The 14837-nt window shown below is 53.7% G+C and overlaps 5 protein-coding genes across 5 annotated transcripts; 3 read left to right on the top strand and 2 right to left on the bottom strand.

Moving 5' to 3' along the window:
* Window positions 1–326: 326 nt before the first annotated feature.
* Window positions 327–1442, bottom strand: Z520_04525 (uncharacterized protein; the record flags this gene model as incomplete). Its single annotated transcript, XM_016775032.1, has 1 exon — window positions 327–1442. The coding sequence occupies one exon, from the start codon at window positions 1440–1442 to the stop codon at window positions 327–329; it is 1116 nt and encodes a 371-aa protein (XP_016634012.1).
* A 763-nt stretch (window positions 1443–2205) lies between these two features.
* Window positions 2206–4830, top strand: Z520_04524 (uncharacterized protein; the record flags this gene model as incomplete). The annotated part of the gene is made up of 3 exons (XM_016775031.1): window positions 2206–2305; window positions 2359–2413; window positions 2478–4830. The coding sequence occupies 3 exons, from the start codon at window positions 2206–2208 to the stop codon at window positions 4828–4830; spliced, it is 2508 nt and encodes an 835-aa protein (XP_016634011.1).
* Window positions 4831–5358: 528 nt separating this feature from the next.
* Window positions 5359–6840, top strand: Z520_04523 (uncharacterized protein; the record flags this gene model as incomplete). The annotated part of the gene is made up of 1 exon (XM_016775030.1): window positions 5359–6840. One exon carries the CDS (start codon window positions 5359–5361, stop codon window positions 6838–6840), a length of 1482 nt encoding a protein of 493 aa, XP_016634010.1.
* Window positions 6841–7710: 870 nt separating this feature from the next.
* Z520_04522 (uncharacterized protein) lies at window positions 7711–9363 on the top strand (the record flags this gene model as incomplete). Its single annotated transcript, XM_016775029.1, has 1 exon — window positions 7711–9363. The coding sequence occupies one exon, from the start codon at window positions 7711–7713 to the stop codon at window positions 9361–9363; it is 1653 nt and encodes a 550-aa protein (XP_016634009.1).
* A 41-nt stretch (window positions 9364–9404) lies between these two features.
* Window positions 9405–14135, bottom strand: Z520_04521 (uncharacterized protein; the record flags this gene model as incomplete). The annotated part of the gene is made up of 1 exon (XM_016775028.1): window positions 9405–14135. One exon carries the CDS (start codon window positions 14133–14135, stop codon window positions 9405–9407), a length of 4731 nt encoding a protein of 1576 aa, XP_016634008.1.
* Window positions 14136–14837: the final 702 nt, after the last annotated feature.

Raw genomic sequence — 14837 nt, 5'->3', positions numbered from 1 at the left:
AGGCTGCTGTATGTGCGCCGTGCTCGATACCAGGGTGACGTTCTCGAAGGCGTCGTAGAAGCAACACGGCGAGATCGAGCGACTAACAGCGAGCTCTCCCAGCAATTGCTCCGAGTTGCCGACATTCGCGAAGTGGCTTTATTTGCAGTGGCGGTGTCATTGATGTCCAAGAGACATGCGTTGTATATGAGACTAGAGATGCAGTTTTAACAAAGCCAGAATGTAATTTGGGCGCCTCTCATCTATCCATGCTCTTGGTAGACGACAGAGATGTGCGTATTAAGGGATTGAAACCGTGAAAATCGCATGTAGAGGTTAGTGGAACTTCACTTGGACATGTCCACAACCAGCTTTCCGCTTGCACCCTTATGGTAGTCCTCCACCAGTTCGTTCAATTGCTCCAACTTGTACGTGGTCACCCTCGCCCTCACGCCCTCCTTTGCTGCAAAGTTCAACATAGCTCTGAGCTGCCGGTTCCGACCGACTAGGACTCCGGTTATGGAGATGTGGCGGAAGACAAGGTCTCGTGGTTGCATATGAAAGCCTTCCTTGGGGAAGCTGACGGTCACGCATATGCCGTGATTTTTGACCAGCTTCATCCCGTACTCGAAGGCCTTCTGAGATTCGGGGAGAATAAGGACGCCGTCGACGCCCTTCTCACCTTCCAGGCTGGGATCAGGAGATCCAAAAATTGACACACGAGCATCCTCGGCAGGTTGCTTCCTGGCGTCAACAATGGTAACGCAGTCCCCTGACGGTCCTAAATCCTTGACGACGTCCTTCAGAAGCGCCAATGCCGGATCAGATGCCTCAATGGCTACGACCTTGCATCCAAGCTTGACGGCGAACTGTACCCCCAGGTGTCCGAGGCCACCACCAGCACCGGATATGCCAATCGTGAGCCCTTTCCCACCCCCTGTCTCCATCTTCACTCCCGCCCTTTCCAGTGCGTTCCAGATGGTCAGACCTGCGCACATAAGGGGAGCGGTATCAACGGCCGTCATACCCTCCGGCATGGGGGCTATCTGGCGAGAATCTGCAATGCAATATTCTTGAAAGCCGCCGTTGGCCGAGAGACCGAGGTTGCCAGCCTTAGGGCACCATACCCCGTACTTTTCCGGGTCGCCGTCGTTGTTGAGGCATTCGTAGCACGATCCGCAAGGATGAAACGCTCGACCGGGGACGCCAACTGGCATGCCGACTTTGAGATTCAACTTTGGTGAAACATCCGGGCCCAGAGCGACGATTGTGCCTGCAAACTCGTGCGATCCTACCCGAGGCAGGTCTTGCCACATGGCACCCGACGCAAAGACCGCATCGGTGTGGCAGTACGATGCCGCTCCGACCTTGACCAGGATATCTTGACCAGTTGGATTGTGCGGGAGCGGGATATCTTTGAATTGGTAAGGCGTGTTGAACGCCTCTAACACCTGTGCTCGCATTGTCGAGATGTCGTCGCTTTCACTAGAGAGCCTCACAGACAGCTAATCTTGGACTGGGAATGGGACTTTGGTTGTGTTGTTCGCTCTTCACCCTCTGAAATAGTGAGACCCGCGATATATGTTGGGCAGTAGCTCGCCCCTGGCTCTTAGGAAGGCGGTTGTGAGCAAGCGTACGTAGACGCTATTCTCTCACTATCTTGCAACTGGGGGTAATCATAATATCGCCTACCGGGAAGAGGGAGAGATATGAGGAATTTGGGGTAGGGTCTTTGCTGGTTGGTGGATGACGAACAGAGAACGTGAGATGAACGATTGGCGTCAAGAAAAGGGCTTGATAAGCCCAGCTGCTTGCATCCGAAGTAGGTATGCGAGGACACGTAACTATATCCGTGGTCAGCAAAGCCCACTGGGTGCCACTGCTGGATGTGCAGTGTTCCAAGGTTGTCGTTAAAGGATGTCTCCCCGAATTGGAGAAGTTTTAGCCTCCGACAACTGAACAGTCCCGTTGGTGCCCGCCTCCCGCTAGGGACCAGCCGCATTTCCGGGGGCACACTAGGCAGGCGACTAGGCAAGTGACTCGGCACGTAGGCTCCTCCAGCCTCACTAGCCGCCAGCCCCCGGGCCTCCGCATTTCAAACAAACTCAACCTCACCTTCCAATTCTCATCTTAAAAGATTGTAGCTTCTTCCCCGAATCCCTTGTGCAAACTTCCCCACTACCACCGGTGCCGGTCTGTCCTCCGCTCGATGAGCATGCGCGAACAATGACAACTGATCCCGCCACTCCGGTCAAATCATTCGTGTGTCACCGCTGCAGCCGTGGCTTCGCCCGCCTGGAGCATCTCCAACGCCATGAGAGATCGCGTAAGGGAAATTGAACAGAGCGCGTTTGGATCAATGACTGACTGAGTCTCCAGACACCAAGGAGAAACCGTTTCGTTGTCCCCGATGTCAGAAAGGGTTCACCAGAAAGTACGATGCTGCCCTCCAAGAGACTAATTTTGTCGTTGTCGCGCTGCTGACCCCGAGAACAAAGAGATCTGCTGACCCGACATATACGCTTATCACATCAATCGCCTTCAGGGGCTCGATCACAACAGACCCATGGACCTGCCAGGACCGAAACACTCTTGCCAGCGCCGTTGCCTCTGGCGAATTGGACCGAATACCATTCAGCGCCTGCCCAAGTCCTGTCTTCCCAGCCACATGTAGTCCCGGCCCCAACACAATCTCTCGTGAGCAACACCAGGGGTCAACAGCAGCCCCTTGATCAGGTTCCATTATCGGCGCGCTTCTACGCCCATCCAAATGACGAGAGTTCAGGCCACGGAGTCAAGGAGCCTTTTCCCGCTCCGGTCCCGGATTATTCGGTGAATCTGGGTCTGGATGATGGTGGCTTCGACGCCATTGAGGCCGCCTATGCACAAGACTTTGCGGCATTCATGGACAGCGTGCCCAGTCTCACCCACCCGTTCTCACCGACTTACCAACCGTTACCCGTCTTCTTTTCGAATCTGGACCTGCCCCTGGCCGGCGTTTTTGATGATACGAATGATCCCAGAGATGGCGAAAACTCGCGTGATGAACCCACTGCGACGACCACAATACAAGCGACACCCGCGTCACTGTCCAATATCAGGGCCACTGACTCGTCCATCTCGCGCTTTGGTTCTCGGCTCCCATCCTTGGCTCCTGAGGACAAGCCTCCGCCCACCGGGCCCCACCCACAAGGGCCTACGAGGCTGAACAGTCGCGATTTGTTCATCTCGGCCGACTGTCGACAATATATCATTGACGAATTGGCGATGTTTTCCAGCTGCATAGATGGCGATTTTGTCCTCCCATCCCGACATGCGTTGTCGCGACTGATAGGCGGATATTTCAAAAACTTCCATGCCCACTATCCCTTTTTTCACGTTGCCACCTTGCGAATGGACAGTATCCACGTCGAGTTGCTCTTGGCAATCGCAGCTCTCGGGGCTCGCTACACCCGGGAGCCAGAGATGGGCATCGAGCTGTTCCGCGTCGCAAGAGCGATCGTCTTGGAACGCCTCCGCCGACGCCAGAGAAGAAAAGCTAACATGCCTTCGGACCCGAGGGCGCGTGACATCCCCACCGTAATTCCCGACCCAAGTTGTAAGGGCGACCAAAGATGCTGCGTGGTTGAGATGGTGCAGACTTTGCTACTTTTGATCGCGATTGCATCTTGGTACAGACGCGAGCCAGCAGTCACTGATGCGTTGTCGATCCGCAGTGTGTTGCACTCCCTCATTCAAGACGATGAGATTTCGCGAACTCAGGAGCAACCGACGGAGGACTGGCGGGAGTGGGTTCGGTTCGAGACCATCAAAAGAACCCACCTCGTGGTCTTTTGTTTCTTCAATATCCACACCATTCTGTTCGACTTACCCCCCATGATGCTCGCCAGCGGACTCCGGCTCGACCTTCCCTGCTCCGAGAAAGAGTGGAAGGCAGCTAGTGAGCCAGACTGGCGAGAAGCCCGTGCGGAATCAAGGTCACCTCGTCAAGACTTCCAGGACGCGTTCTCGTGCCTCTTTGCAAACCCGGGTGAATGGAATGGCTCGAACCAGATCGTTGCGCGAGGGTTCTCTGCTCTTGGTGGCTGTGCTCTCATCCACGCCATCATTCAACATATTTGGCTCGCACGCAATGCTCGACTACCCGTCGTACAGGGCGGTTCGGGCAGTCTTTCGGACGAGGAAATGAACGTGTTCGAGCGGGCCCTGAAGCGGTGGGGAAAATATTGGGAACGCAATCAGGAATCATCCATGGATCCGTTGAGTCCTCACGGTCCTGTGACTTTTACATCGACCGCACTCCTTCGGCTGGCTTATATCCGACTCAACATGGACCTAGGCCCCGTGAGGTCGCTCAGCAGCTGGGATGCGTACGTGGTTGCCAACTCATTACACCAAAGTCCAAAAGTCCAACGCAGCGACAAAATGACAAGGGCAGCGCTCCACTGCGCACACGCCCTTAGTATTCCAGTCAAGCTTGGGATCAACTACGTCGCCCAGACGCAGCTGATTCTATGGTCCAACCAACATGCTCTGTGCTCGCTGGAGTGCGCCGTCCTGCTCGCCAAGTGGCTTGAGGCAGTCACGGTGCCCGAATCAAGCCCTGACCTAACGCCGGCGGAACAGAGGGTGCTCGAATTTGTCGTCCAGCTTGTGGCCGAGACTGAATATAAAATGAGCTGTGACCACATCCTGACGCAAAAGGCCCGGCTGAGCGGCATGGTTGTCCGGCTGTGGGCTAAGCTGTATCAGTCGAGTAGCGTGTGGCAGATGGTCAACTTGATTGGGGAATCCCTCAGTATCTATGCTAATCTCCTGGAGGCTGAGCACAAGCAGGACACACAAAGATGAGGTGAATCCGCAGGGAATGCGGTCTCTTGACGGGGTTCTGGGTCTCCGGATAAAACTGTGTATACTAGTTATTTCCCAGCTGCTATTGTCACTCTGAAAACGAACGTGACACCCATACTTTCCCCCCAGATTACTGTTTCCAAGGAGGCTCGAAGCATTCTAGGAAACGCAGTAAAGTGGATGTATAAGGCTTGCCCCTTGAATCCAGATCAACAGGTGCCACACTCTACCATTCTAACTCGGGGACGGAGCGTACCTCATGAACTGCAAGTCGGAGGTTGACCGTGCAGCACGTCGCGAGGCTATCGAGGTGGTTGTCGTATTCAGTGCGTCGAGTCGTCGACTGCTGCACATGTAAAACAGCAAGACACCCATGCCTAGTTGGGAAACGGTAGCCACTCAGCACTCCGCACTTCAAGTTCATCAAATGTCAATTGACGCTTGCCTGGGCCTTTTTTTTTTTTTGAAGCGCGTCCAACCGCGTTTTCCCTGGTCAAGACTTGCTGTGCCGCGCACGTCCGAGCTTTGATGTCGAGGAAAGCTCTCGAAGCTCGAGCATTTCTGCTTCAATGCAGAAGAGCATACTGCACCACAAAACCCGCCCACCAAGAACTCCGACCGGCGACTGCGCCGCGCCAATTCCCCCCTCTGACCCAGATCCGCGACAATGTTGAGCTCTACGAACGAAACTGCCTGGTGCGAAACTACGGTGGCCACCAGCATGTCCCACGCCGAGTGGCGGACAATGTCAGGCAGATGAGAGAGCTCGACCAGCGCATGGCCGGGTCCCGTCATGCCTTGAAAGAGCTGCAAAAGCAACTGAACACTACGCAAGGGAACAAGGCGGACATTGTGGCGCAGATGAAAGCGATCAGACCACAGGTCGACGCTCTCCAAGCCGAGCACGATGCGCTGGAGTTGGAGACGCGCTCTATGGCCTTGTCCCTACCCAACCTGACATTTTCGGATGCACCGACTGGCGATGATCCAAGATTGCGCGCCTACATCAACTACGACCCAGATCAACCGCCGCAGTATGGCGCTTCCGCCGACCACTCGATAATCGGCGAGAAGCTCGGTCTGCTCGACTTTTCATCGTCATCGATGACGTCTGGTTGGGGGTTTTACTTCTTGCTAAATGAGGCGGCTTTACTGGAACAAGCTCTCATCCAGTATGCCTTGTCCGTTGCCATGAAACACGGCTGGTCCGTTGTCTCACCGCCGTCACTAATCTACTCGCACATGGCCGCTGCCTGCGGGTTCCAACCTCGGGACCAAAACGATGAACAGCAGATCTGGCAAATCGCGCAACTTGAAAAGGATGCGGGAAAGCCCACCCGCAGTCTTGCTGCAACGGCCGAGATTCCCCTCGCAGGCATGTATGCCGGCAAGGCCATCCCCGCAGAACGTCTCCCTGTCAAGCTCGTTGGATCGAGTCGGTGTTTTCGGGCGGAGGCCGGTGCTCGCGGAGTCGACACCAAGGGTCTATACCGCGTCCATGAGTTTACCAAGGTTGAGATGTTCGCATGGACCGATTGCCCACCTGTCAACAGCAGCAACGGAGCTTTTACGGATGAAGCAAGCTGGACAGAGTGTTCCGGTCAACTTTTGACCGAGATGGTGGAAATACAGACGGAAATCCTTTCGTCGCTTGGCTTACCCTGCCGCGTCCTCGAGATGCCGACTTCCGATCTGGGTGCTAGCGCGTATCGCAAGATTGACATCGAAGCAATGTTTCCTTCGAGGAAGAGGAAGGATGAGGGATGGGGCGAAGTCACTTCGGCATCCATTTGCACAGACTACCAAAGTCGCAGGCTAGACACGAGGATCCTAGATGCTGATGGGTCAAGGAAGAAGTTTGCGCACACAGTGAATGGGACGGCTATGGCAATTCCAAGAGTTATCGCTGCACTCTTGGAGAATGGATGGCGCGAGGCCGAAGGCTGCGTTATGGTTCCCCAAGTTCTGAGGCGTTACATGGGTGGTCTGGAGAAGATCGGGCCCCGTTGAACAGGACGCAGTCCGATTACCTCAACGGAGGGATATGGTCGCACCGTTATACATATCCCGGGCCGGCCTTCAAGACAAGCTGAAGCATGCGTCTATGTCGCAACTTATCCGCTTGCGAGGCCTGCAATGGAGGATTGCAGCGTCTCTCACGCACCATCCTTCCCACTTACACTTACAAACCCTCAACGGATGTCAACGATATTCTCGACATTTGGGTATCTCGCCAACCACCCGGCATCGTTGTGATTGATGGTCCTCATGCCAACACAAACCTTTGTAACTATATAAATCCCGCCTTAGACATGAAAAAGGAAATCAAAGCTATTGTAGAACTCCTATTTGCCAACTCGCTACGCTCGTCTCTCCAAGTCGATCTCGTCGCCCGGACTGGACTGGCATAGGTAGGAATGACACCGGTCTCACCTGAACGACATAGAGGAAGATTCTTCTGGATTTGGGCCCCCTTCCCTATTACGTCGGATGTATAATATATAAATAAGGTTAACCTATCCTAGTAGCCAGAGATATAGGGAGGTTGGAGGTGTGAGTATTGTAGCGTATCAGATTGCGAGAACTTCACCCGGCGCCAAGATTCAAGTAAAATATGCCAGATCTCGTACTACATACCTACTGGGAACCACAAGGGATGGATCTACCTATCCATGCTCTACAGGTCACAAGGGATGTGTAGCCGTCAACTGCTGCTGGGAGCCTCAACAGGCAGCATGCTCGCTCCTCTTGCTTGTGTCTGTCTCCCTTGACAGTGTGATGGAGAGGTGAATCCTGCATACGAGGCGCTCTAAACAATCGGGGGGCTTCGTTTGACCGCCCCCTCTCTATCAGATTCTTGATCCCTGGGGAATGTCAACCATGGCTTCGGAAAAGACCTCAGAGGAATCCACGGCTGTTGATGGTGGTGGTCCTAACCCGACGACTGAAACCTCGGCGCAAGAAGAAGAAGAAGAAGAAGAAGAAGAAGAAGCATATTCAGTATTTGCCGCCCCGGTCCGGCGCGTCATCACGATCCTCCTGGGCGCCGCGACCCTCACGTCTCCGCTGACCGCGACCATTTACCTCCCGCTCCTTCCGGTTCTCGCGGCGCATTTCCACGTCTCCCTGCAGAGGGTCAACCTCACGATAACCGTGTACATCATCTTCCAGGCCCTGGCGCCGGTGCTGCTGTCGACGTTTTCCGACACGCTGGGCCGGCGGCCCGTGGTTTTGGCGGCGTTTGCCATCTTCGCGCTCGCGTCGCTGGGGCTGGCGCTCAATCGCTCCAGCTACGCCGCGTTGCTCGTGCTCCGGGCGTTGCAGAGCCTCGGGTCCAGTGCGGTGCTCAGCATATGCTACGGCGTCGTGGCGGACGTGTGCGTGCCCAGCGAGAGGGGGAGGATGCTGGGTCCGGTCATGGCGGCGGCGAACTTGGGCACCGCCGTCGGTCCCGTCGTGGGCGGCTGGATCGCGCTGAGCTCCGGCGGCGGTGTCTGGTGGGCTTTTTGGGCCCTGGTGATTTTCGCAGTCGTCATGCTCGCGGCCCTCGCGACGTTTCTGCCCGAGACGGCAAGGAATGTGGTCGGCAATGGTCGCGTCAGGGATCAGGTGTGGAACCGGCCGCTGATCAACCTGAACAAGAGGGTGGATCTGGAATCGGGTTCAAGTAATAATGACAGCAGCAACCACGCAGGGCTGCCGAAGAGGAGCGCGAAATTCCGCAGCCCGCTGAGCTCGATCCGGATCATGGTCTATCCCGATACGGCACTCATCCTGTGGATTGTGGGCTCTTTCTACGCCTTGTGGTACACTGTCCAGTCGTCCATCCCTTCCACCTATGGACGACACCCGTACAACTTCGACGAGCTGCAGATCGGCCTTGCATATCTGCCTGGATCGGCCGGGGTCGTCGTCTGCATGTACATCACCGGCAAGGCAATGGACTACAACTACCGACTTGTCGCGAGGCAGACGGGCCTCGAGGTCGACAAGGTCAAGGGAGACGACCTTGCCAAATTCCCGATCGAAAGGGCTAGGGCCAGGGGTTGTATTTGGCTCCTGCTCGCAAGTCTGGGCATCACAATTGGGTATGGCTGGGCCATCGAAGAGCATGTCCACGTGGCCGTCCCATTAATGTTCCAGGCTGTGATGGGATTCCTGTCAACTTGGATTGTCAACTGCTTCAACGCGCTCCTTGTGGACGGATACCCCAAGATGCCCAGCACTGCGGCTACAGCCGGCAATCTGATCCGGTGTGCCATGAGCGCCGCCGCCGTGGCTGCCATGCAGCCGTTGTTCGATGCCATGGGCCGAGGGTGGTTCTTTACTCTGGCCGGCGTCTTGAGTGGTGTCGGCGGAGCAGCAGCAGTTTCGGCATTGAATAGCAAGGGTATGGCTTGGAGAAGCAGGAGGAGTGAAACACAAACACACGATCAAGCGGCGACGGCTCATGTCAGTCCTCAGCAGCACAGGGGAGAGAGTTCGGACGAGCCCACGACGTCGATGGAATTAAGGCAGTCTAAAAAGACATAAGCTTCAAAGTTTGGGCAAGAGCTGCCTCTATCATTACATAGCTACCTGGAAGGAAGGGACGCTGTCCTCATCCGAGATATAGAATCTGTAGGGTCACTAACGGCTGACCGGGAAACACTAGGGCGCTTGCCCCAGGCCCGCGACTGCCCATGCTCGAAATGCTCCAAGCCCCGTTTTATCACGGCGAGTTCGTCTCGCTTCACGAATAGGATGGTTCCATCCCGAAGGACTTCGATCCGCAGGCTCCCCGCCGTGCTGAGCCAGTCGGCCGGGATGAAAAAGTGGCGGTCGTAGTGTTCTTCGTGGAAGCTGTGGGAATCCGCCGAGCATATCCAGCCATCGGCGAGCAGGAACACTATCCGATGATTGAAGATCCCGACCAGGTACTGGACCTGGTCAGCGAGGGGCTGGAAATGCTCGACTGGCACCATCAATGCGTTACCGGGGATGATATCTTCAGCATCCCAAAACATGAGTTTGGACCGCGGGTGTGACCCCGACGTGTCCACACATGTCATGGCCAGAAACTTTTCATCAAAGCAAGGCCGCACTCCTTTTATCAAGAGCTTAGAACCATCGGATTCTCTGAAGCGGATGCCGTTGTCACCAGTCAGTCTCTTCAAAGAGTCCCACTCGTAGAGATGAGCCTCTGTTCCAGTCACCAGTATCAGCTGCTCGCTCCTAGAGGGGTGAATGCCCCAATGGCGAGGTTTGTCACAATCTTGCCAGTTCAGGGTTGCCGTCTTTTCACATCGTGCCGACGTCACCCGCCATAAGATGTCGTATTCGACCGTTGATATGAGAAGCTGGCTTACGCCAGCATTGGCCAAGATCTGATTTACAGCGGCTCCTGCACGGTGATCAAGATACTGAACTCCTATTGTCCAGGCGTCTCGTTTCCGAACCAACTTGTGCACCGTAATCCTGCTCGACGCATCACAACAGATCAAGATGCTGCTCTGAACGTCGTAATGGAGAAAGACAACGGGTGTGCCCTTGTGCTGGTGTAGAAGTTCCTCCCGTTCTCGTCCCGTCTGTGAGTCATAGAGATATACGCCTCCATTCTCCTTGCCGCAGAGAATGATGCTACCATTATCCGCGTAAGCCATTGCGCTGATTAACAAGACGTCGACGTCATCGTCTAGCTTGATGTCGACAGGGCTGGTTGAGATGGAGACAGTATCGCTGTTTTGTTCATCAAGCTCTTGACGAAGCAGTACGGGTGGATCCCATATCCGGCAATGGTTGCCCTGTATGTCCACCAGGCGATGGCCGTCAGCACTGAATGCCAATTGCTTGATATTCGAGTCTTCAGCCTGAATCCTGTAGAGTAACTTCAGTGTGTCGAACTCAAAAATGGAGATGGTACCCGCAGAGTTTCCACAGGCCAGAGTCAAGCCGTCGGCTGAGGATGCAAGAGTATGCCCATTTGCTGCTGCTTGAGCTTGCACTGTGCCTTCGGCAATGTTGAAGAGACTGAGCACGCCATCGTTGTAACTTACGACGAGCAGTTGCGCTTCAGGAGCTCGACTGAAGATCATGCTCAGGACTGAGGCGATTCCATTGCGTTTCTCAGCAGTCACGCCAAGGGAGCCTTCGTCCTTGCCATAGACATCGTAAACACAGGCATTCTCAATATCCCATACCACTGTATCCTGTCCTCGATAGGTAAAAGCAAGGAGAGTCCGATCCCCCGAGATTGCTGTTGTAAGCGGCCTGCGAAAATGGCTCGAAACTTCTTCTTCATCCTCATTGAGCCACGAGATAGGCTCCCTGGCCAGCCCTTTCGCAATCTCCCATACGACTATCTCGTTTGAACGGTACGTGACAAGCAAAAGCTGATCTTCGTCGGCAAGGGCCAAGGAAATGAACTGAGAGTGTAGCTCAAAGGTCCAGTGCAGCTCCCAAGTAGCGGAGTTCCAAATGCAGATATGTTTCAAGCCCGCAGAGACAAGTATGTTTTCCGTATCTCCGAAAAGTAATCTCTTTACCGGCTCCCTGTGATTGACGATTTTTAGTTCTTGACATGTCGTTTCGTCGAAGATGGAAATATCTCCATTCTGCATGCCGACGGCAAACACTCCGGCGCCGCAAGCAACTGCTGTTGGACTAGCAGGGAGGGTGATAGTTGAAATGCAGTCGTCCCATATTTGTTCAGAAAGACCGCTGACTCTTATTGACCTTGTGGAAGAACCATGTTGGATTCTCATTGCACTGCGCATTGGACAAAATGGGGCGATCAAGTTGAATACAATAGAAGGAGATGAACGTAACTTCGTGCCGAATTTCGTGACAAGCCTGATCATATCAGTAGCCCAGGCATCAACGAGCTCAATGTCTTTTCCAGAATTTCCAAATAGGAGTGTATTTTTCGTCCTTCGTTGCATGTATTGGCGAAGCGCCGTTCCAGTCTGAACCAAGCGACGCAAATCAGATTCCCGAGCGATGTATTCCACCCACGATAGTAGATTTGGTGATTTCAAGAAACGAACTAGACTTGCAGCAAACTCATCGTCATCGGAGGAAACGAATGGCAGATGTTGACACAATGAATCGCAAGCATAAGCCACGAATGAGGACCGCTCTGTAACGATTTGTGTAGCGCTGAGTTTCCTTGGCTTCGGCCCGCCCATTTCTGGTCCATAGAGGTACTTCAAGATCACCAAGGCCAGTCGCTTATGGCCGATCTTCTTGTCGAGCCTAGCCACGGACGTGTTTTTATCGGAAAAGAGAAAGTCCCGTGCTGTCAAATGGATCATGCGTACTCGGTCGTTAGGATCTACGAGGACTAGCTGGCCACAATTGTTCTCGATGAATCTTGTCACGTCATCGTCAATCTCATCATCCATATCCAGTCTCAATGCGTGGTAAAGTTCAGTGGTGGTAAGTGGCCGTGCAGCACAAGCGGTCCAATCTAATATTGCCATGATCATCTTCTTCTCTCGTGCGCCTGAGAAGATCGAGCCCAGTATACGGTTGTACAGTTGATCCATGTCCGAAGGTGTCTCCTCGAGGATCTGTTGTATACCAGCTCGTGTTGAAACCCTTCTCAGTTCTTGAAGAGCTAGTCTCACCCATAAGAAGCAGCCTGAAGCTTTCGTCAACAGCAAACCCGCAGTCAGATCGCGATTGCGACCAGGCAAGTTGTTGATATTTGCTTTCAGGTACTGCTCGATGTCACTGTTTGTCGTTTCCTGAGACACAGCGTCGATGTGGACAACGACGGAAGATGTGAAAGGCAGGCCGTACGAATCGTAGGTGGTTCGAGAGGTTAGGAAGATGCGAATGAAGCCGGTATTCGCAGCTTGCAAAAGATATGGGACCAGCTCACTGTCGGTCTTGCATTCGTCCAAACCATCAACGATCCAGTACTGTGGTTGCGAGGGCGGATGTCTGAAAATGCATTCCAAGAAAAGCTTCCGCCAGACAGTCTTGTAATCTGCCTGAGCCAAATGGGGATCTCTCTTGCATATCTTGCAAAGCGAATCCAAAAGCGCGGTATTAGCTGACGCCATCTGCCATGCCATATATCGGAAGAAAACGCCCATTGTGGATTTTACCTTGTCCCCATGGTTAAAAAAGAAGAAGCCACAGACTTTGTCGGCTTCTCTCAATGACTTGACGACGTGGCCGGATAGAACCGACTTGCCTGCTCCAGGTTTCGCAGTCACCCAGTATAGATGAGGCCGTCCTTCGTTTTTCCATGTTTGAAATGCAGGCCGCGAGTTGATCCACTCGCATGTGCCGGGTACTCGTAGGGCATCCGCGCGTAGGTAATCGTCTTCCGGTGAGTCGGATATGTCAAGACAATCATTAATCCATTGCTGCTGCTCGAAATTGGTAGAATTGCGGCTGAGACCTGTGACTGTTCTAAAGCTGCTAAATGCTTCTGCAAGGGCATTTCTCACAGCTCGATAATTTGCTTCATCCTGGCTGCCAAATTTACAGACGTCTCTGTGATCGGCATTCAAGAACATCTTTCGTTCATTCGAGTAGCCCAAGATTGCTGACTCCTTCGGTACGACAAGCTTCTTCTGCATCCCGATAGTCATAGGCAAAGTCTCCCAGAACGACCAAAGATTCAAGTCTTTGCTGTATTCTGGGAATTCATCGTTGATTGCTTGAATTGTTGCTGAGCCGGGTTGAAGGTCGTTGACAAATGGTCTGGCCCCAGAGACCTGGAGAATTCTCGACAGCAATTCAGCTAGATTAGAGCCGCGGTGCGGGGTGGCGAGGAAGAATATGTCTCGTAAATGCCCTGAGAACTTCTCATATCCCTTGTTGCGTTTCGAAAGGATGTAAGCCTTCTTTGCCACTAAGCCTCCCATGCTGTGGCAGACAAGAACAAGGGGCCTATCAGCCTCGTTGGGAATATCGGGACAATTGGTCACCCACTCAAGGAGCGACGTCGCAAAGTCATGTATATTCAAGATACTTGCTTTGTTCCAATTTGAATCATAGCCAAACATGTGGATACTGACATCTCTGAAAGCTGCGTCTTTTGGCAACCATTCTTGAGGCCAGAAAAGAGCCGGATCTTGATCCTTTGTCCACGTTTTGCGTGAGCCTCCAGCTAGTCCGTGGACGAAGATGAGATCGGCAGTGACATGCCCCAGGGGTTTGTAGACAGTGGTGATGCCCAGAGGCCCTCTGGCGTCATCAAGCCCGGCATTGCTTGTTTTGCGCGAGGTGCCCACTCGAGAGAAGAAGGAGTTGGATCTTGGACTCTCTCCCAGCGTCCTTCGCCGGTCGAGAAGGGATTTGTCGTCCATTTGGGCTCTGAGAGACACGAGAAGGCATGGGGTAACGGTGAAACGGCAGGAGCGGCCTAGAGCAATCTGAGTTGTTGATTCCGGCTTTACGGGATTGAAAATCTGCAGGTGCGAAGTTGAGAGGAAGTGGGATATGTGCCAACAAGGCAGCTCGGCCACGTAGATCAGGCGCGTGGGATGAACTTGTGTCGACCCTTGGAGCTCTACTGCTGGACGGAATTTAGGCGGCAGATTGTAGAAGCGTGGCGTTCAGCCGCATTCGTAACTAGGCTGATTGACATTGCACCGCAGCAGCTTATCGATGGTAAGGGAAATAAGGCTGGCTATGAGAGACTTTCCCTGTGTCTCCAGGATCTCTCAAGACATCATCTTTAAGCACGTCAACAGCAAACCAAATCAACAAAACTGAGGCTCGCAGAGTGCCCGCCGATGCCAAACGGACTGGTCAATATTGGCCTGTTGTGGCCCTTGCGTTGAAACCGTGGAGAGTCGGCAGCAACAAGCTCTCATGCCTGGAAGTTGGTTGGTCCCCGCGCGACTAAAGAAGCGATATCGCAACGACCAGTTCATCCACAGCGGCTACAAGAAGCGGGGTGGCGGCCTCTCAAATTCGAGGGTAATTTATTTTGGGTAAGGACACTGAGATGTGAAGAAAGGTGAGCATCCACCAAGGCATGGCAAGGATGTGTACAGCCAGTGGCA

The sequence above is a fragment of the Fonsecaea multimorphosa genome (assembly GCF_000836435.1).
Source record: "Fonsecaea multimorphosa CBS 102226 unplaced genomic scaffold supercont1.7, whole genome shotgun sequence".
Classification (NCBI taxonomy): domain Eukaryota; kingdom Fungi; phylum Ascomycota; class Eurotiomycetes; order Chaetothyriales; family Herpotrichiellaceae; genus Fonsecaea; species Fonsecaea multimorphosa.
The sequence above is the reverse complement of the archived record's forward strand: the minus strand, read 5'-3'. Positions and strand labels throughout refer to the sequence as shown.